Raw genomic sequence first — 22,576 nt, 5'->3', positions numbered from 1 at the left:
TGAACAATTACCAGATCTATCTCTTCTGGTGTTGCCGTAGAATAGGAAGCTCTGATATATGAACATGGCTGTGTTTGGTCAATCATAAAAGCACTACCAGGAACAAACAGGACATTCTTCTCCCTAGCTTTAACTTCTATCATTTTCTTAGTGTCCTTTACATTCAGCTTCAACCACAAAAACATACCACCAGTTGGTACTGACCATTCTGCTAGACCTGAAATATAGATTTTCATTATTCATTTTTTTTCATATACACTTATAAATAGTCAAACCTGCTTTAGAAACCACCAGTATAATGCAAAAACCTGCATTATAAGACTATTTATTTTACGTCTCTGTAGTGCATTTCATATAGATTGAACCTGTATTAAAAGGGCAACTATCTTATGAGACCACTTTTTTGCTCACCCTCAATTGGTCTCTTAAAACAAGTTTCACTGTACTTTTATCACATACATGGACACTAATAAAATTTTAAAAAAAACATGCTAATTTTACCTGGTTGTTTGTATACCTGATACATGTAGCATATCACATATCAAATTTCAAAAGTTCAGCATTCCATTACTCTTTAAATGTTCCTTGGTGCAAAACTACATTAAAATAATTTTTGACCTTCACTTTGTTATCAAATTTTATTCAATTCAATTCACACCATGAGACAAGAAATACCTCCTGCCTACCATATTTTAAAGGTTTACAAAAGGTTGGAATGTCTGATAAAAAATACATTTGCTGGACATTATAAAAGTACAAATATTTTTACCAATCCTACCTATAATATTTGTGACTGGTGCTTTTCAACTAATTTTTTAAAGTATGTCATAATAATTAGCCAAATTTTCTAAATGAGACAAAACTACAGTTTTTTTATAAACATCTGAAAATGAAACTATCTATCATCCAGATTAAAACTAGATAATGTCCATCTAAATATATCCTTTATTCTTCTGTCAAAAAGATAATCTTCAATTCATTGATTTAAATTAATTCAAAAACTCTTGGAGAAATTTACAAATTTTGTATTTACTTATTCTACAAGTATTGTTCTAAATAAGGTTTTTTGGTATAGGGTTAATCTCATGGGTGGTCTCAGGAGCTGGCCTAGAGTTAGAGGTTGTGGTTTTGATACCTCCCCTGTTCAAACCAAAGACTAAATAATTGATATTCGCTGTTTCTCTGCTTTCATGTGTATTTTGAAGCTAGGAGTTAGAATAATGAATCTTGGCAGATTGACATGTCTTCCTGCCAACTGTAAACCTTGTTATCCAGGATATTAAAAATCTGGCTCAGCATGTCAGTCCTGTACACAGCAGGGTTCATTTTATGTTCTCGTCCTGATATGCATGTTGTGTTTGCCACTGGACATTAAACACTAATACATCATCATCATAAAGGGTTCCTAAGGTGATGCTTAATTACAGTCAAAATTTTGAGACTTCCCTCTTTTTTGAATATCTGTAATCTATATATGAATAATATCTATTCAAAATTCTTATAGAGTTCATTTAAAATAAATAACTTCTGAAATATGCAGTGTAGTTGATGATTCTGTATTTAGTTTTTACATCTAGGGGTTTTTCAGCTATTTTAGTAGGAGTCACATTTAAGATTACCCTGTATTGGTGATATATCACCAATTAATTACTCCTCCCAAGCCAATGGATTGATTTAAGCAAAACTCATAGCTCTTCTTTAATGTGAATAGTATTCCTATATATATTATTAAGGGTTCCTAAGACAAAATGCATGTAGAGGTCAAAATTTGGAACTCATGTGTATAGTGCAATATCTGTTATAAACTTTAGGTAGCAATACACAGTTATGAATTTAGTTTCGCATTTTGGCCCCTGTGAATTTTTCAAATAGGAAAGTTATTGTGCAATAAAATACATTTTTAGATAGCTGAAGAATAATATAGCCTTCAAAGTGGGTTTATATGAACACCAAATTTGTTTTTTGCATGTTTTATAGGCCATTTTCTGTTTAACAGTCCGTATTTTCACATCCACAAATTTTTGACCCTCGAACTTTTCAATTCAGTTTTAGGGAAAAATGAGGTGAAATGCACATGATTTTTATTGACCTTAAGATAGATAAATGTCAATGGTTTCAGAAAAGGTAACACTCTAATGGATTGAAATCACACTTTGGACCAAATTTTGGAGGCTTTTGTGACATTTTCACCCCCCTTTTTGCAATATTTTGTATCAAATAAATGCAGATTGTTATCATGGTTTCACCAAAAAGAGATTATATTTCACCATTTTAACTATTGGAAATAAAATCTATGGAAGATTCTGTTTCCATGCATATGCACATACATAACACAAACTTTAGGCCTTATTTGTTAGAAAGCAAGGGAAAGAGGGTGGTTAAAAATTATAAGTGTCAATTATAAGTTTTTTTCCTAACTGTGTATTGCTACCTTATTCCTATACCACTGAATGGATTTCATCCAAGCAGTAGGTTAATCAATTATACAGTAATTAAGGATAATGATGTGACTACTGTTAACCAACTAATGCCAATGATTTTTTTGAGAAATTCGTGAGTAGAAAAATAATGTGAATATAAATAGTTGCGAATATGTAAAACTTAGATTTTCCCTGAATTAATTTTCCACAAGTAAAAATATGACTGCTAACAGTGCAATGCTCAAACGACAACTGACCATCCTTTCAAAATTATATACAGATGTTCTCTGATTACACCCATGCTGTCATCATGCTGTTTCCTATCTATGATCTAACACCTATCCCATAATCTCTTAATTAAAACAAAACTGCCAAGCTGTCAAGCTGACCTTATCATTAAGAAAATAAAACCAGGGAAAGTACATACCCTAGGAATTCATCAAAATATGTATAAACTCTAATTTAATTTTTTAAATTTCCATATATACATCAAGAAAAATTAGAGAATCAGAAAAATAAATCACAGTGAAGTTGGCTGGAAATGCCTCAACACAAAACAAAGTATCTGCAGAAATAAGTTGGTTTACAGTATTTTTTATATACCATACTAACAGATGAGTATCTCTTGCCCCTAACAACCAGACTTGCAAACATATCAATTCAAAGGATATTCCAAATTATTATAAAACTAACTCTTAATTGCTACTTTTGAGGGTCTTTATGGGGTTTACAGAATAGAGAATAATGGGCAAAAAGTGTAGAATAAAGGGCTAACAATTAAGAATAGAGAATAATGTATAAGAGAAATAAAAATAGAGAAAATTAAATGGTCTAAAAAATTGTTAAAGAATAAAGAAATTATGGACTCCATCCAGACCCTCACTTATGTTGTTCCATCCAGACCCTCACTTATGTTGTTTGTACTCGCTTCTATAGGAAAGGTTATTTCTTGTTGCAGTTCTAAGGCTACATGAAATATATTTTACAAACAAATATTGAAGATAAATGGAGGTTGTCCATGGGACAACGATTATGCCCCCACTTGCATTGACGTTAGAAAGGGACATAACTACAGAACAGTAAAAGTGACTCCACCCAAATTCAAACTTGATCTGTGTTTTGTGGTAAAAAGCACTGTGTATAAGTTTCATAACACTTGGTTGAGGTAAACTAAATTAAGTTAGAGAACGGAAATTAATTTTTGGACGGACGGATGGACAAGGGTAACACTTATTGCCCCCCCCTCAGCGGCGGGGGCATAAAAATTCCAAACCTTTCAAATGTTTTTCTGCTGATTTTAAACAAAGATCTCTCTTCATTTCATAAAATGCAGCTGTTTTTTCAGCATGTTCAAGAAAACCATCATGACCCCAATGTTCAAACAGTTTGATGAGGAACACCTACAACAAAAAGAATTGTATGTTACATATGTACAATTCTATATGAGGCAACATAATCTATAAACCAATCTCAAGTTGTTTTTTAAGAATGATTTATGGTGTAAATGGCATCAATGAACAATTGGTTCCACTGTGATGTAATAAGATAAGCATTGTGACATAGGAAATGTACAGGAAAGTGGACGAATTCAAAAGTCGTCTATAGATTCACTATTTTTGTAGATCAAGTTTATAATTAAATTAAACTGCATTTTTTTGGACAAAAAATATCTATTAAATTTTGAAGATAAAATATAAAGAAAAAGTAACAATTTCACCAATGCTCAGGATTAAGATTTAGAGATATAAACCTTGCCATGTATTTTTCCGATTGCTCCTCTGAATTATTTCGAAGGGAAAAAATATTCAAAATTCTAATCAGTTGCCTATATTTCTTTGCTTTTAACTGAAATCCAATTAATGTGGCATAAATGACTATGAAATGAAACACCTACGTCTGTCTTTTTGTTTGATAAGAAAAAAAAAATATACTAAATAATCTTATAATACCACTAAACTGCCTAATTCATGTACATTTTAAAATCAGACTCAATGTATATCTTAGGACAAATATTGACATTGAACATAAGAAAAAGGTCAAAGTACAATTTGGTTCCCATATTTTTCAAATGGCAGATTGTCATAATGTCATCTTTAAAAATTTGGATAAGTTTTTTTTTATAAAAAACACTGATTTTTTAGCTTATGTTTATTATGCAAATCAATTTTGTGAATTGAAAGCATGATTTATATCTTTTGAAAAACAGAGGCTAAAATTAAAACAAAATTATTTTAAGAAAATATTGTCTGAATGAACAAATCGTTTTTGGTACATGGGTCATGCATGAGGTTGGCATTTCAAACTTCACAGTCAAGGTGTTAGACAATGATGACAATAACGAAGTTGTAATGAAAAATTATATAAGTAGAAGCTGACATTTTGTGTCCTTTATTTCCTTTCAAATCCATTGATGTTTTGTAAATCTGAAAGGTTAGTGAGGCTGACATTTTGTGTACTTATAACCTTTCAAATCCATTGATGTTCTGTAAATCTGACAGGTTAGTGTCTGTAATCATGTAGTGTGGTTGAAGATATAAAGGGTTCCTAAGGTGATACTTAAGTACAGTCAAAATTTTGAGACTTCCCTCTTTTATGAATATCTGAAATATATATCTCTACACAAAATTCTTATAGAGTTTATTTAAAATAAATAACTTCTGAAATATGCAATGTAGTTGTTGATTCTGTATCTAGGGTTTTTCAGATATTTAAGTAAGAGTCACATTTACAATTAACCTGTACAGTGATATATCTGCAATTAATTACTCCTCCCAAGCCAATGGATTGGTTTGAGCAAAACTCAGAGCTCTTCTTTAATGTGAATAGTATTCCTATATACATTGTTTAGGGTTCCTAAGACGAAATGTATGTAGGATTCAAAATTAGGGATTCATGTGTATAGCGCAAAATCCTTAATAAACTTCCAATTCTAAGACACTGAATGGATTTCATCCAGAGAGTTGGTAAATCGGTTATACAGTAGTTTAGCATTGTGGTGTGACTATTTTTTATGTCATACTTACAGACGAATATCTTTTATCCAAAATAACAAACTTGACTAGCATTTTTGCGCCTGTCCCAAGTCAGTAGCCTCTAGCCTTTGTCAGTCTTGTATTATTTTTAATTTTAGTTTCTTGTGTACAATTTGGAGTTTAGTATGGCGTTCATTATCACTGAACTAGTATATATATTTGTTTAGGGGCCAGCTGAAGGACGCCTCCGGGTGCGGGAATTTCTCACTGCATTGAAGACCTGTTGGTGACCTTCTGCTGTTGTCTGTTCTATGGTCGGGTTGTTGTCTCTTTGACACATTCCCCATTTCCATTCTCAATTTTATTTTTAGCAAACACATCCTTACAAACAATATTTCAACTCATTATAAAACCAAGTATTTGTCACAAAAATGTTTAATCCTGCCACATTCTTTGTGTGACTGTCTTAAGTCAGGAGCCTGTTATCCATATATGTGTTTGTCTCATTGTTGAAGGCCATATGCTGACCTAATACTACTTTTATCTTCACCATTTGCTCTCTGATGGATAGTTTTATAATTAGCAATCATACCACATTACCTTATTTCTATATTACAAACAAATATTGAAGAAAACTCCAAACCTTTCAAATGTTTTTCTGCTGATTTTAAATTAAACAAAGGTCTCTCTTCATTTCATAACATGTGGCTGTTTTTTTAGCATGTTCAAGAAAACCATCATGGCCCCAATGTTCAGAATTTTGAACTTATGTTTACAATGCAAAATGATTTTGTGAATTGAGAGCATGATTTATATCTTGTGAAAAACAAGGACTAAAATTAAAACAAAAATATTCTAAGAAATTCTTTTTTGAATGAACAAATCTTTTTTGGTACATGCATCATGCACGAGGATGGCATTTCAAACTTCACAGTTTAGGTGTTGGACAATAAGAAGTTATAAAAAAATAATTATATAAGTAGAAGCTGACATTTGGTGTCCTTTATTTCCTTTCAAATCCATTGATGTTCTGTAAAAATCTGAAAGGTTAGTGAGGCTGACATTTTGTGTACTTATAACCTTTCAAATCCATTGATGTTCTGTAAAAATCTGAAAGGTTAGTGTGTCTGGAATCATGTAGTGTGATTGAAGTGATAAAGGAGGGAAATGTCAAACAGTAAACTAAGATACAAAGGTTACAAATAATGACATTGGAGGTCATTGTGTTTGCCTCAGGTTTGTTCACAAGCCAGGTCAAAACAAAGATTTGAAAATTGGTATTTGCTGCTTCTCTGATGAGCACACACATTTAGAGGTATGAGCAAAGATTGGTCTTCTAGGAGTCAGACAAACATGTATGGGGAAGGGTGACATGTCTTTCTGTCAGCTTAAACTCTGTAAACTGCAGTCAAACAAACATGTATGGGGAAGGGTGACATGTCTTTCTATCAGTTAAAACTCTGTAAACTGCAGTCAGACAAACATGTATGGGGAAGGGTGACATGTCTTTCTGTCAGCTAAAACTCTGTAAACTGCAGTCAGACAAACATGTATGGGGAAGGGTGACATGTCTTTCTGTCAGCTTAAACTCTGTAAACTGCAGTCAAACAAACATGTATGGGGAAGGGTGACATGTCTTTCTGTCAGTTAAAACTCTGTAAACTGCAGTCAGACAAACATGTATGGGGAAGGGTGACATGTCTTTCAGTCAGCTAAAACTCTGTAAACTGCAGTCAGACAAACATGTATGGGGAAGGGTGACATGTCTTTCTGTCAGCTTAAACTCTGTAAACTGCAGTCAAACAAACATGTATGGGGAAGGGTGACATGTCTTTCTGTCAGCTAAAACTCTGTAAACTGCAGTCAGACAAACATGTATGGGGAAGGGTGACATGTCTTTCTGTCAGCTTAAACTCTGTAAACTGCAGTCAAACAAACATGTATGGGGAAGGGTAACATGTCTTTCTGTCAGCTAAAACTCTGTAAACGAGCCTGTTACAATCAATCTAGTACAAAGAACAGTTCATATGAGTATCACATTAACATGTTCTTGTCCTGATAAGCATGTAATATTTGCCACTGGATGTTAAACAACAATCCATAATCATCACGATTTATTGAGAAGAGCAGATATTATCTTGCTGTTTGTTGATGAAAAATTACAAATAGTCCCACAGGCACTTGTCTCAGATTTTTTAACCTATATAAATTTGTTATATACACATGATACAGGTATGTAGGTTAAACAATCTGAGAAAGTGCCTGTGTATAGTCCCCAAATGCATCCTTACAAGAAGTTATAATTGTAGGTCACTTGGAATCTGATATCTGAACTAGGATGTACAGCTTAGTCAGTCAATGAAGCATAAAAGATAGGACAAAATGACCTACTTTTGTATGAGGCTGCTATATTCCATAATATGCATGACAACATCCTTACACCAATTAATAGGATTGTAGGTAACTTTTTTCTTTGTTGGGAATTTGGGTAAAAACAAAAAGAAACTAAGCAAAAACTGTATATGCAATTGAATAATGGAATAAGGGACATGTGACCTGCCTCTTATGGCTATGATCAGTCTCAGATAAAGGCATCTGCATACTGAATCATATAGCTGTACAGTTAATAATTGCTGAGAAATGGCTGCAGACATCATTTCAAAATTTCAAAAGTAATTACCGCTAAATGTTTGTGTGATTATAGATTTTGAACAAATTAATTTCAAAAAACTATTTGAATTGCGCTTCTGAGGTTAGTAAATGAACATCAAACAGAAACTTCCTTATAATGAAGGATTTTGGGGTAATCTTTAAAATCAAGTTCAATCTTTATGTTGTCATTAAAGATAATCTACAAGTTTACAAAATATAAAGATTTTGATGTTAGCCAATTTAAGCAAGAGTTCATGACTTCACTTTTGTAATTTTTTACTTTTAAAGCAATCATTCATTTGATGAATTATGATATGAATAATGGGGGATAATTAAGCCTGAGAAGAATTTACAAGCTTAACTCCAAAGTTTCTTAAAGAAAAAAGATGACCTATATTTTGTCATAAAAATATGTTGTTGCATTTAGAAATGGATGCCAACAATGTTTTTTATTTGACAGAGGAGACCATATACCTACTTGTATGCCTATACACACACACAGTTTACATCTTTTCTATTTGAAAAGGAGCAATTGATGCTTGAACAATTCTGTATAAAGAAATCAGCTCCTGTTAAAGACAACTTCTGGCTTTTTTAGCATGAACAAATTTTTAACAGGTTAATTGACAATCTGATTGAAAAAAAGATCCTGTATTCAAGTTTTGCCTATAAAGATCTGATCATGTTTGTTTCACTGTCTGTTTTGATAATTATTACTGTAAATTCAGAAATTATTGCGAGGTTTTCATTAATGGGAATAACGCGACTACTTGAGTATCGCAATAATAAAAACTCGCATTCTGATATCAAATACTTATATCTGTATGTAGCTTTTCCAAAATTCGCAAAAGTTAAACTTGCATTTTTGTTAATTTTTTAAAAATCGCAATAATAAATGCACGCAAAAATTTCTGAATTTACAGTACATCAACCAATAATGGATAAAATTCCTATCTTAATCATTTATGAAAATATGTATCATCACTATAAATCCTGAGGGTCCAGAAAAGATCTTCTAAACGGGAGTAGTTTAGTTTTCGATCTGAAACTCATCATAGTAGACTCACATACTAAAAATCAGCTCAATATGTGAAGGCGTTTAGAAAAAAGTCTGTATAACTGTTCATTGCGGAATGACGGAATGACGGATAAGGATTAAACTATTTGGCCCCACCCACTTTGTGACGGGGCCATAAAAAATAGCTTGTGAGATCATTGAAAGCCAAGTGTGGACACAGGATCAGTATTTTAATCAAAATGTGATATATGTATACCTTTGACAAACCACTGGCATGCATTACTGAACACTGCATATGTAAATTTACTCTATCCACAATTGGTTTAGGACCAGTTAAAACACCAATTCTCATCCTGAAATAATCAATTCAAATGTATCTTTTAACATTGCCATCAAAAAAGTTTTTTTGAATGGTTTTGAATTAATATTCCTTCTTTAATTTTATTCTCAATTGGTTTAATTGGTAAAAAAAACCTGTAAGCAAAGGTGGAACACTCACCTTCAGAGAATAAAAGGCTAAAGAAATTAGTACTGTACCCTTACAAAGGATAAAAATCCAATATCATTTACAGTGGGTATTACTGTTGAGGTATAATAAGTTGCCCAGTAGTTATTTTTTTTCTATTAATGTTTTAACAGTAATGGCTCCTTAAAAAAGAAAATAACACTTCATAACCTTTGTACATCTAAAGTGCTTCTTTCTTATGGACTTTAAAATCAGTAATGCTCAAACTCAAAATTTTGTGTCAGATAACTGTTAACACATATAGGAGTCATTTACAAAAAATGGCGAATTTTAAAATTAAAAAATTGAAAAAAAGTCACTAGTTTAGACCATCCTTTTTATAAGCAAATCAAAACAAACAATAATTTTTCAACAACATGTAAAAAATGCAATTTTAATAAAGCCATACAAGAATATATTGAGAATGTTTTAGATAGGGGTGCAATATTAAGTCTCTCCTGTAGGTCTCGATAAAATTTTTGCTTGTTTTTTCATGACCTATAAGGTGGTTTTCAAGAACAAAACTTCTACCAGTAAATATTTTCTTTCTGCATAGTGATAGATTGTTTGTCAATTTTCCATGCTGTACTGAAAAATACCTCTAAAAATTGGGGTTTTCAAAGGTTATAAAAATGACCACCAAAAACAAAAGTCTAAGATAGCAATTCATAATGTACAGCATTTTTTTTTCTCTTTCTAATGAACCCAACATCAAACAATTCCCTCACATATAGTTTAACTTTTGTCGTTTTTTTTTTTTTTTTGGTAACAGGAATGCAAAGGAGAAGGTTCACGAAGGGCTAAAGTTGGCCCTAAATTTTTTATGGGTTTTTTAATCAGGCCAAACATTTACAAATTTCACATAGAAATAGTTGCGATATTACTGTTAACACAAAATAACTTCATTTTGGTAGATCACATTAAAAATGACGAAGTATTGACTCCTGAAGTACGCACTATATAAATGTGTTATAACGTCAGTTTTGGTCAAATTTTCAATAATTCTTAAGTTTTTTGCATAATTTACTTTGGCCGCCAGAAATAGTTTGTGCTTAGGGATTCAATATCATCATTGGCAACTTTTGATTACAGAACATTTTGGATCCTAGGTTGCCGCCAAGGAATTCCTCAAGCTTTTAGGTTCGAAAAATGCACAAATTCATCGTATTTTGACAATATATCCAAAATGTGCTGATTCTGAAGCCAAGAATGAACTCTTACGAAGAGATTTATTTTAAAAAAGAAGTAAGGTTTTGAAATACATCTATTTAAGAACCAAATTATAGCAATTTTGTAATTTTATGATAAAGTTGAAATTCAAGGCCATATTTGGCCTAAAATGAACCTTGTCCTTTACAATATATCCCCATTTTAAGTTCTATCCTGTTATCTGTATTGTCTATCCTGTTACGGATAGTAATACTGCATTTTGTGTGTGCTAAATTGGAAAGATAAAGATGGAATAGCCTTTAAATGAGTTCAAATAGCCAAGCATTTCATTATGCGTAAAAAATCATATATTTATATACTTTTTGAAGACGTTTCAGTCAAATATTGTCTATCCTGTTACTTGAACCATAGTAACAGGATAGACAAAAAATTCCATATTTGTGAATGCTGTTGTGAAATAACTACTCCCTTTTTGCACGTGATATTGTTTTGGCCTTCTTTTACTTCAGGGGTAGTGTTCATTTCTGGTATTTGTATGGTTAGGATTAGTTTTAGGTTAGGATAAGCTTGAAAGAGTTAGGGATAGTGTCATGGGTATGAATGGATTAGGGTTAGTTCTAGGTTACGGTAAATTTGAAAGGGTTAGGGCTAGTGTCATGGGTATGAATGGATTAGGGTTAGTTTAGTATAGCTGTATATGGATAGGGACCCCTAAGGTAAAAGAAGACCAATGTTTTTCTTCTGGGGTCAGTGTTTCCAACACATAATTGGACATTTACAAGTATAATATTGTTGTCATTAATAAATTTGTTGGTTACAGCATAGACGGAATAGAAGGATACACACTTAATTTTTTTTTTAAATTATTGCATTTTATTTTTTCTAAATTGTTATGCAAGAAATGTGCTGTGTACAATTTTAAGGATGATTTGTGCTTTTGAAATCATCACTGAATAGTTCCATATTCATAGGGAGAAATAATTTAACAGTTCTTCTAGTATCAGTAACAGGATAGACATGCATTTCATGTACACAGATTGAATTTTAAGTTGGTAGAAGAAATGTTACCTAGAACAAAAATGAAAAAGTGATTTTATAAACTTTCTATAAGGGTGCATTTTTCAGATTTCAAGGGAATCAGAAAACAGGGAAAAAAAATAGTTTAAAATGTGTTGTACTAACACTGTCCACAAACATCTGACTTGAATATATTTTAATCTCATCAAAACAGATCTAAATCGTGTTTGTTATTGATGTTAAGACAGATTAATCCTATATACTTTCATTTAAACACGTACAACTGCATTTTTCATTAAAAATAAAATTTTTAGCATACTGATATACATGTGTACTGAAAATTTGACATTTTTTTTAAATAACCCATATATGTCTTGCTTGGGTGTAGATTTTGATAGCAAATATTGAAATTTAAAGGAAATCCTCTGTTCCCCTGGAAAGATTAAAAAGATGAACATCAAGAATATAGTACAATAAAGGAAAATATAGTATAATGAAAGCATTGGCCAACAAGATACTAACTTACGTACTCTGAAAGTGAGACTGTATCCCTTAAAAAATAACCATTAACAACTTATTACCCATTCCTCATCATAAATCTGATATTTTACTTGTAGGATATAAATTGACCTACATCATGTACATGTAATCACAAACTTTGACATGTGAAATTATTATATTTAAGGCAAGACTTTCAAGTCCAATGAACCATGACTGAGGGGCAGGGCCAAATTATCTATATAATTGATAATTGCCAATGCTAAAAATACTGCATACTGTATATGATTAACTTAGCATTAGTGGTTCTCTTTAAAATGACCTCATCACAAACATTAATGTATAAAGTAGACAAAAGTTTAAAGTCAATAGACAATGACTAAGGAGGTGCCGCTAAACAATCTCCATGGAAATGAGATGTGTATATGCTAATATAACTGCATACCAAATATCATTGACTTACCATTAGTGTTATGATTTTAAACTGATATTAAACTGAAAACTTTAGCTGTAATAAATAATATCAATAAGTATCGTGCAGATTGACACTAGGTAACATCTTAATTGTACTGTAAATAGTATCTATTCTTACTTATCATATATTGAAAGGCCTTCCAGCAAACATCAAGATGAAGAACTGTTGTTTTTTCAATATGTAAATTATTTCTAGTATCTTGGGGGTTGTTTAATCATGTATGATGCTGGGCAGTAATTCCATTTGTGCCATTAGTTCTTCCATTAACAGTATGTCAATGAGATGCAGACTCACCAGACTAAGAAAATTATTGGACTTTACTCAAGATCCTTTCTTTACAAACCAATGGATCACATTCGGAAATTGAATTTTCAATCCTTGATAAATGGTCATCAAGAACACTCAGCAAAATGTTGGAAAGCAGAAGAAATTAAAAACAATAATAAGTATGGTAGTTAAGACAAATGGGGTAAAAATCATCAAAAGTGACATTTGCCTGACAACATTAAAACCTTTACTTTGAGGTTTTTGTTATTGGTTTTCTCCTTCTTTTGGTTATATGTAGATCTTTATATATTCATACATATTTGGTTTTCCCAAATATTTGGCTTAAGTGTTCCTCATGAGAATAAATCCCAAAATGCTCCTTGAAGGCATAAAATTGATCAATTATACTTCAGATTTACTACTGTTGTGTTTATAGCAGTGCAATAGTCCATATGTTGGCTCGGACTATGATTTGTTACATGTATAGTCTAATAAATCATCAGATGATGCATGTAAATTTGATTATTTTCACACCATAAAACAAGATCATCGAAAATGCACAAGAAAAAGGGTTGCAAAATTGACCTACACAGGTCTACTGGTATTCTTTTGAGACTTTGCTTGGTTATAGAGTTCAATGGCTTTCCTAACTTTTGGCTCTGAGACTTCTTTTTGTAGGTAAATTTAGAAATAGGCAATGAACCAATGAAATTCAAGTCTTAACTTTTATTATATACATAGCATATTTTTAAAGTTCAAAATAACAACATAACTATTATTCCACCTTTCTGTTTAGCATCCCTATGTCTCACATTCTGCGAATTGCATCAAATGAGACAACAAAAGTTTTATTTTAATCAGCAAAACTAAAACTTTAAAAAACAAAAAAACATTGTAATAAGGAATGAACATTTGAAAAAGAAAAACAGTAAAAGTAATACCAAGATACAATTTCTTTACCACACTTTACCCTATTTAGAAGAAATATACACAATATATATATATATATATATAAATGTCAAGAGTATCATTTTATATAAAGCTAGACACAAATATTACAGAATATATCATATTTCAAATGTTGTCAATGTTTAATGATGTGCACCAGACTTGCATCTATTCCTAGCAGTGTGTAACCATACCTTATTTAATTTAAATATCTTTATAAAAAAAATTTTGAAGTGGAGTCTGAGTGTGTATGGAAAGCATGTGGCCATCTTTGATCCTAGACTATCAAAGGTAATTATTTTGAAAAGATTTTTAGTATTCTTTGGTCAGGACTTTTGAATGCCTAAAGGCTCATCTGGTCCTGTATAATTCAGAATTGCACATCAGTGCCTTGGGTCAAGGTATAAATCTTGTAACTGTTAAGATACTATCATTGGGTTATTGACTTTTTTTTCAGGTCAAAAGCTTTTATTTTCTGTCATTTAATGGAAAATTTAAATTATCTTACCCTGATGACAACAATTTTGACATCGAGTCAAAACGTAGAACTCTACCATCTACATCCATGGATAATAGACTGGGTATATAAGGCTACAAATGAAAATAAATAGGTGTAGCAAAAATGTATTGTCTTTCAACAAATGTATCATCATTTCTATTTCTAATTTAATGTAGAAAAATGTATTTTCAGTCAGACACAATGTATAAAATACTTATAACAATGGAAAACATTAGGCAATGAAACTACAATAAAATCCATGTAACTTGATATTCATACATAAGCTTGCAGTTCAAAGAAAACTATCAATACTTGGTGTTTTTTTTTTAATTGAACATATTATAAAGAATTCATATTCCTGCTAACTTTACAATGCAAAACTAAAATGACAACTATTAGAAATATCTTATGACATTAAAGATTAACAGAGTTTTTCCAGTGTAAAGTTTTGGAATTATAATAAATAAAAAAAAAAGACAGATGTTATTTGTTTCTGTTAGAACTATTGCTTTTCAGTTTTTAAGGTTAGTGAATTCCTCAGCTAGTGCAACATCAGATATGATCTGAAAAACTTTAATTAAAACTTGAAATAAAATTAATTGATAGAAAACAAGTAAAACTGTGAGCTTCTGCTCACTTATGATACTCTGGCTTTAAGAATTCATTTAACAGGAAGTTGATGAGTGATGAATCTGAAAAGCATCACATGGTAAACCATGTTCAAATGAAGCCAGATAACAAATTTCAAGAAGCTCTGATTTGCAGTTAATGAGAAAAATATGATGGAATTTTATGGGACCAACAGATAGACCTATGGACGGACAGACAGGCAGAGGTAAAACAGTATCCTCCCCTCCTTCAGAGCAGGGGTATAAAAACCAATTAAACAAAAATACTGCCCATATTTTACATAAAGTTTTATCAAATACCATTGTTGCTCATCATCTCTGCCAATAAAAGTATTAGTTGAACTACCTGTAACAATGCATGATGTTTCGAACTTGATTATATAAAAAGAAATATATTTCGTCGTCTTGCCAACAATGCATGTCGCAGAATGCTGGACATGGGGATGCTAATCAAGCAGCTACAGTGTCAGCATTGGGCCTATTTATATACATGTAGCTCCATATTTTTGAAGGTAGAAGAGCAGAATAATTAATTTTCATGGTGAATTGGTCAATGTTAAGTTTTTGTGAGTTGGTTCTTTTCTCAGATACTGTAATTAATATGTCATCTATATTGGGTGTATAGAATGGTTATAAGGTGTATTAGTTCACTTAATTAGACCTCATTTTTATGGATCATTTGTAAATGTTAAGTTTTCATCATTAGGTTCATTTGAGTAACATGTCAACTATATTAAGTGTCTAGAATGGTTTTAAGGTATACATGTCTGTCTGACAGAGTTCATCTCAACTTGACATCATTTTCATGGTTCATTGGTCAACTTTAAGTTTCTTGATTAGGTTCAGATAATACAAGAAATGGGTAAACTATTTTGGGTGTGTAATATGGTTGTAAGGTGAACATGTCCTTCTGAAAGGATTCATCTGATCTTGACCTCATTTTCATTGGATCATTGATATTGTTAGGTTTCTGTAATACCTGTATGCCTTTGATCTTAAAAGACTTTTTAACATAAAATTCAATCCTAAGAGGCAGTATCTACCAAATTCCTATTTTCATGTAATAAATGAAAAGCTGCGTTATGTATAGATATCAATGAAAAATCTTGTTTAATGTCATTTTCAGGATTCTATTGAATGTAATTAAGAGCAAAAACCCAATTTTTTCGTCATCTGTTAGACCAGAGCTCATTAATTATGTAAAAATGGGAACTATGTCACAAGCGATGACCTATAAGACCTTCTTGAAGCACATGTTTACAAATACGAAATTATTTTACCATTGTGTATAATTTTTGTACTGGATAGCTACCATTGCCTCATTTTTTTTGTCAATAATGTGTAATAACAAATAATGAAAAAGTCCAAAGTTGTTTATTTTGTCTTTCTTGTGTAGAAGCATCATTATCTTTTATCATGTATATGTGTACATGCAAATTGTATAATCATGACAACTGTTTATGTTTATAATCTCATTCAACAAATATCAAATATGCAGGCAATGTTCACCCCAAGAATTGCTTGTAATTAATAAAATCATCACTGCAACTGATATATAATATAAGACAAATCAGTGTGTCATGTGTAAGAGGTTGTCCCTCCTCTTTTGTATGCTTCAAATCTTATTATTTACTTATTACTTAACACTGCTTTTTCTTCTTTGTTAAAAATTCATTATAGAGATATCCATTCAAAGAAAGTGGCATTAAACTCCAAATGTATCAAAGAAGTACATTTTGGAGAAAAGACCAAAACCTGTATGTTCTTATTTTACATGATTTCTACCTGATGTAAGCATAACTATAAGCTTCAAACTAATCTTATAAATGAATGTACCTTTGTGAACTGTATATAAAAATATGGATCATCCTCTAATATCAATAAATCATATTCCTGGGCAATCTTGTATATCTCTTTCTTTCTTTCTAAACTAAGACTAGTTCCTGTGGGGTTTCCCCCATTAGGTATACAATATAAAATTTTAGGCACACCACTGCCTGGTCTTGACACATCAGATGGACTCCATCTGGAAAGTGTCTTTCGTAAATGACTAGGATCTAATCCCTGACTATCTGAGTTTACTGGTATAAGGTTTGCTGCCATGGGTCCAACCTGGTAAAATATAAAATTCAATATCAGAAGGAAATCTGGTTTTTTAAAGATGTTTAAAACTTTAAAACATAAAATATTCAGTGAAGCGAAAGATGAGCCTTAATTAAACCTTATAAAGGAAGAAGCACAACTGATATCAAATGACCTGCAAAGTGTAAAAACATTTCATTCAATATGTTGAAAAATTAAACATCCATTTGAATTTCACCTGGCAACATCTTTGATATGTTAAAAGTAACATGTTGGAACCAACTGGTATACACAAGACAGGACTCAAAATTCACAATTTGTCCTTTGAAATCATTAAATTTCTCCGAAATGATCCAAATGACCCTATGTTGGATGTCCCTGAAGTACTTTAAAAAACTCTTACTTAGAGCAAGAAAGCCTGTAGTAATCAACAGTTTATAGACTTCTAAATGTCAGTTTGATTCACACTCTATTCTTAAGAACTTAAAATCATACTGAGATTGGCAGTTATACTGATATTTAAATAACAGTGTTTTTTCATCGGAAATTTATTTAGATTCAAATTGAAGGAAAGAAAATGTCTAAAGATTTTGCACAGGAAATGTATTGCCGTAGATGACTGCAAAATTAAGAAAAGTATAGAGGAATTATGGATACTTTAAAATTAAAGCATTTTCTAAAAAAAAAATAAGAAATAACATGTGCTACTGGGTAATTTTTCTTCCTTTTTTAATAAATTTGTAAAGGAAATAATACAATATATTAGATAAAGGTTAAACATGTGTGAAGCAAACATCCTTGACTGTTTGGTTCATTTTTCAAATGTTTAAACTAATGCACAAACCAGGGCTGCCAAAAAATATTTGAGCCAGCCGGACATTTTATATCTTATCCCGATTTTAATCCCTTAAGACTAAGTCACAAAAGGCAATTATGGTAATCAGATGGCCATCCCAATGATTGACATTAGATTAAAAAAAAAACGATATTAAACTTTACTTTGATGTGAATTTGATGTTCGGACGTAAACTGTTAAATTGGCAGTGCATAATTCTAAGTGTGCACATCAGCGTGCTCATAACTGCCTTAGACTCTTTATTTGTGGCAAAATTATGTTGTCAAAAACTTTACTTTCGTTTTTAAAATCACATTTTCCGAATACCGGATGTTGACCTGACAATGGTAAAACTTGGAACAGAAACAGATACGTAAAATCCGTGTACGTTCACAAAGCACGACTGAGTGAAGAAGCTCTTTCCACGTTATTTCTTCAACAAAATTCTTGAAATGAACGTTAGATACAGGAATCAATGATAATTTTTATCATTTTTTAAGAAATGTAGGATGCATAATTAAATTTCCCTACTGTGCACATGCGCACACGTGTTCTAGTTCATACAACGTAGTTCTTACGATTTTTCATTTAAAACCTTTTTAAATTTTCCATCAAATCATGTTTATAAACGTATTTCTTATAATTTCAATCTTTTGGACTAAATCAATTAGATAGAAACCGCTGAAATGTAAGAAATTAACTTTGAATAGACCGATCAATTTATACTATGTCCGGTACTGGAAATAGTTTACCTGTCACCTGAACAGGTAGATTTCAGCTGTCCAACAACTAATAAGCCTTGATTAAAATTAGAAAGTATTGAAGTAGGGGTTGTTTTGATAGTAATTAATCATCATGTCACTTTTATGACCGGAAATGTGTGGCTGTTAAAGGCAAAAGGTTGGGTCAAAAAGATCGTGAATTATGCTAAAATGACCGTCTCTTAAGAAAGCCTTGACAACTAAAAAGTAGATGACCGTTTCATGCTTTGCCCAGCCGGACTTTTACCGGACATTATACAATTGTCCGGAATATATGACCGTTTTGGAAGCCTTGGCACAAACATGACTTTCAGTATCAAAAATCTTGAATAAAAAAAGAAATTTATTTATACTACTTACTATAGCTAAAGTACCTGAGTATGTTGGATGCTCCAATAAAACATTATCTCCTTCAGAGACTAAAGCTTCAAATGCCTGAGAATAGAAAACAGCATTTTAAATGATCCATATTCACAAACACCATACAAGAAAACAGGTAAAGAAAGACAACTCTATATGCCATATCATACTGGTCTGAAAAAGATAAATATGGCTGTAATAGATTTTACTAATATTTCAATAATTTACTTTTAAAGTAAATATATGCATAAGTGCTAAGTATCTAAGTTTACAATAAGAACACAGCTGATTCATTATTATTCATTAAGTATTAATTTTCATAAATTTTGTGGATATAGGTGAATCATGAAATTAAGTGTTCAAAGAAATTAAAATTTCCTGTAGAATTATATGTGGAATTTGTTAAAGCAACAAAATCATGTATCTATCAAAACACATTTTTCCTCAATCCACGAAAATTTGTACCCATAAAATAAATAAATCCAATTCATCTTATTTAGTTTTTTTGGCCCATCATTATAAAATAGAGGGAATTTGGTATGATTGTAAATATGACAAATGGCAATCAAAGATGAAAGAATGTGAAGGGAAAAATCTAAAAAAACACAAATCCTTGTAGTCAAAAATAAACAGTGCCCTTCACTTCAGGATTATCAATTTAAACCTCTTGGAAAATGAAATCTAAATGTTTAAAAGAAAAAAAAAAAAATTCACATCTTAACTCTAAAAAAAGCAATAACATAAAACAAACAAAATATATCAGAACAAAGAATGTGTCCATAGTACACAGATGCCCCACTCGTACTATCATTTTCTATGTTCGGTGGACCATGAAATTGGGGTCAAAACTCTAATTTTGCATTAAAATTAGAAAGATCATATCATAGGGAACATATGTACTAAGTTTCAAGTTGATTGGACTTCAACTTCATCAAAAACTACCTTGACCAAAAACTTTAGCCTGAAGCAGGACAGACGGCGGACGGATGGACAAACAGATGAACAGACGCACAGACGGAAAAACATAATGCCCCTAGGTGGGGCATAAAAACCAAAGATAACCAATGGACTACAGGTTAAACAGTTTTCAAAATCAAGTTTTAATATATACCATTAAAGACGTGCACTGTAAAAATCAGTACTGTTAGGCAAGTCATATACTAAAATCATACAGTCAGGCAAGTTATATGCTACAATCATTGGTCAGACAAGTCTTATACTAAAATAGTACAGTTAGGCAAGTTATATGCTACAATCATTGGTCAGGCAAATCATATACTAAAATTTTATAGTCAGGCAAGTTATATGCTACAATCATAGGTCAGGCAAGTCATATACTAAAATAGTACAGTCAGGCAAGTTATATGCTACAATCATTGGTCAGGCAATCATATACTAAAATAGTACAGTCAGGCAAGTTATATGCTACAATCATTGGTCAGGCAAGTCATATACTAAAATAGTACAGTCAGGCAAGTTATATGCTACAATCATTGGTCAGGCAAGTCATATACTAAAATTTTACAGTCAGGCAAGTCATATGCTTATATCAGTATAGCCAGGAAAGTCGTATGGCTGTTAACAAAGTGAATGTTTGGGATCATATAGCAAATTCTACTTTAAAGAAATTAAGGAAAATTAATCTAACTGAGGAAACCCATGTGTAACATTTATTTTAAAGTCACAAGAATATTGTGTTCTTGGACAGACGGACAGAAAGAATTGGTTTTAAGACACAATGACTTTCACTTAAAAACTTTGAACCATGAAAAGAAATCATCTACGGCTCTCAATGATTCAGGATAGGTATTATTTTAAAGCTAGGATCCAAGAACCCATAATATGCCTTAAAATCTGTTATGAAAGAATAACCTGTAGTTTTTCATGACAATGGCCATAATAGGCTAAATGCTAAAGATGAGATATAAAGTGTTTATAAAATGGCCACTGTCAAATGCCATTTTGGTTCTAATCAATATTTAGTGTTGTCTTCCTTTTATCCAGATAGTAGACCTTTTAATTATCCTCATATTCTCCATTCTAAATATCCTCTTAATATTCTGTATACATGGTATACCAAACTAGTATTAAAAAACAAATTTTCAATGGTAAGTTCTATAAAGAATTATTACTACAGGAGTGTTTAACGACCTTGACTGGCTATAAAGCCCTCGTATGGTTGGTATCAAAAATTATTACACTTACGGTAGTTATTTTATACTGCCACTATAGTTATTTAATACTGTCACTATAGTTATTTAATACTGTCACTGTACTTACGGTAGTTATTTTATACTGCCACTATAGTTATTTAATACTGTCACTATAGTTATTTAAGGTGGTACCAAACACCTTGACTAAAATTAATTTGGCTCGTTTAATTTTCATAAAATTTTGACAAAATATTTATTTTGATCCTTTGACAAAATTATAAAAATTTCAAAAAACTTGAACCACGCACTTTATCGGAAAAATTTCATAGGATATATAGCAGTTTGACAAACACTAATTTTGATCATTGAGAAGCTTAATATTTCCTTAACATTAGAACGTGATTAAAACGTTCGGCTGATTTTTACAGAGTTATCTCCCTGTAGTGTTATGTACCACCTTAATACTGTCACTGTATCAGATAATTCTGATTTCATATTTATCTTTTTTTTTGTATAAATCATTTATTACCTTACATAAGCCATCCTGACTCCCACAGGTTACTAAGCATTCCATTTGACCTGGGTGGCTCTTATCATTATAAGTTGGTGGGTTATGCACTCTAGACTGTAAACCATTTATCCACTGGACCAAATCAGGAAGACTGTGAAGAAAAAAAAAAGAAAAGGTGAAGAACTATGATATCATTACAATTATTATCATTGTGTTTTTATGTTTTTTTAATGTTGTTTTCTTTTGTCCTTAACCTGACCTCATCATAAACTTTTACATGTAAACTATGGAGAAGTTGCTGAGCCAATGGGCCATGTTTGAGGGGACAAGACCTAATAACCTCTATTGAAATGACATGTGTGAATGTAATACAACTGATTACCAAATATCATTGACCTTCCTGTAATAGTCTCTGAAACTGGCCTAATCACAAACTTTGACTATTTTTAATGGAAGATGCCAAAAACTGCATTTCTGAATCTCTCTTTTGTATTTTTCATCTCAGGTTAGGCAGAAATCAAGCACATAAACCTTCTGATAACATGAGAAAAACAATTAAAATAAATGAGTATGATTGCACCCATGTCACTTTTTAAAACACCTTTTTATATAGTAATACATATTTTTTCCCCCTTTTTTTCACATACATTTTGCTAAATAAACTCCCACGATTTGAAATGTTTTATCATTACTTCATACGCTTGCTATCATGTGACATTAGAAAAAATGGTATATACCGGTATAATTTTAAAACAACGATTACCATATTGTGACCTCTAGATGTCTACTTTGTTTACTTAGATT

The 22,576-nt window shown here is 31.4% G+C and overlaps 1 protein-coding gene across 2 annotated transcripts in view; it reads right to left on the bottom strand.

Moving 5' to 3' along the window:
- The window catches only part of LOC127699615 (kynurenine/alpha-aminoadipate aminotransferase, mitochondrial-like), a 37,637-nt gene that overhangs the window by 2,881 nt on the left and 12,180 nt on the right, over positions 1 to 22,576 (bottom strand). The window contains exons 5-12 of one of the 2 annotated variants that reach the window (XM_052203053.1): positions 21,791 to 21,923; positions 19,109 to 19,183; positions 16,907 to 17,182; positions 14,451 to 14,533; positions 12,285 to 12,305; positions 9,319 to 9,415; positions 3,694 to 3,820; positions 12 to 217 (exon numbers count right to left, since the gene is read on the bottom strand). In XM_052203053.1, coding sequence (XP_052059013.1) covers positions 12 to 217; positions 3,694 to 3,820; positions 9,319 to 9,415; positions 12,285 to 12,305; positions 14,451 to 14,533; positions 16,907 to 17,182; positions 19,109 to 19,183; positions 21,791 to 21,923 — 1,018 coding nt within the window. The remainder of the gene's footprint in view (positions 1 to 11; positions 218 to 3,693; positions 3,821 to 9,318; positions 9,416 to 12,284; positions 12,306 to 14,450; positions 14,534 to 16,906; positions 17,183 to 19,108; positions 19,184 to 21,790; positions 21,924 to 22,576) is intronic. The other variant, XM_052203054.1, reaches the window with a different exon arrangement.

Source organism: Mytilus californianus, unplaced genomic scaffold (genome assembly GCF_021869535.1).
Source record: "Mytilus californianus isolate M0D057914Y unplaced genomic scaffold, xbMytCali1.0.p SCAF_1, whole genome shotgun sequence".
Classification (NCBI taxonomy): Eukaryota; Metazoa; Mollusca; class Bivalvia; order Mytilida; family Mytilidae; genus Mytilus; species Mytilus californianus.
The sequence above is the reverse complement of the archived record's forward strand: the minus strand, read 5'-3'. Positions and strand labels throughout refer to the sequence as shown.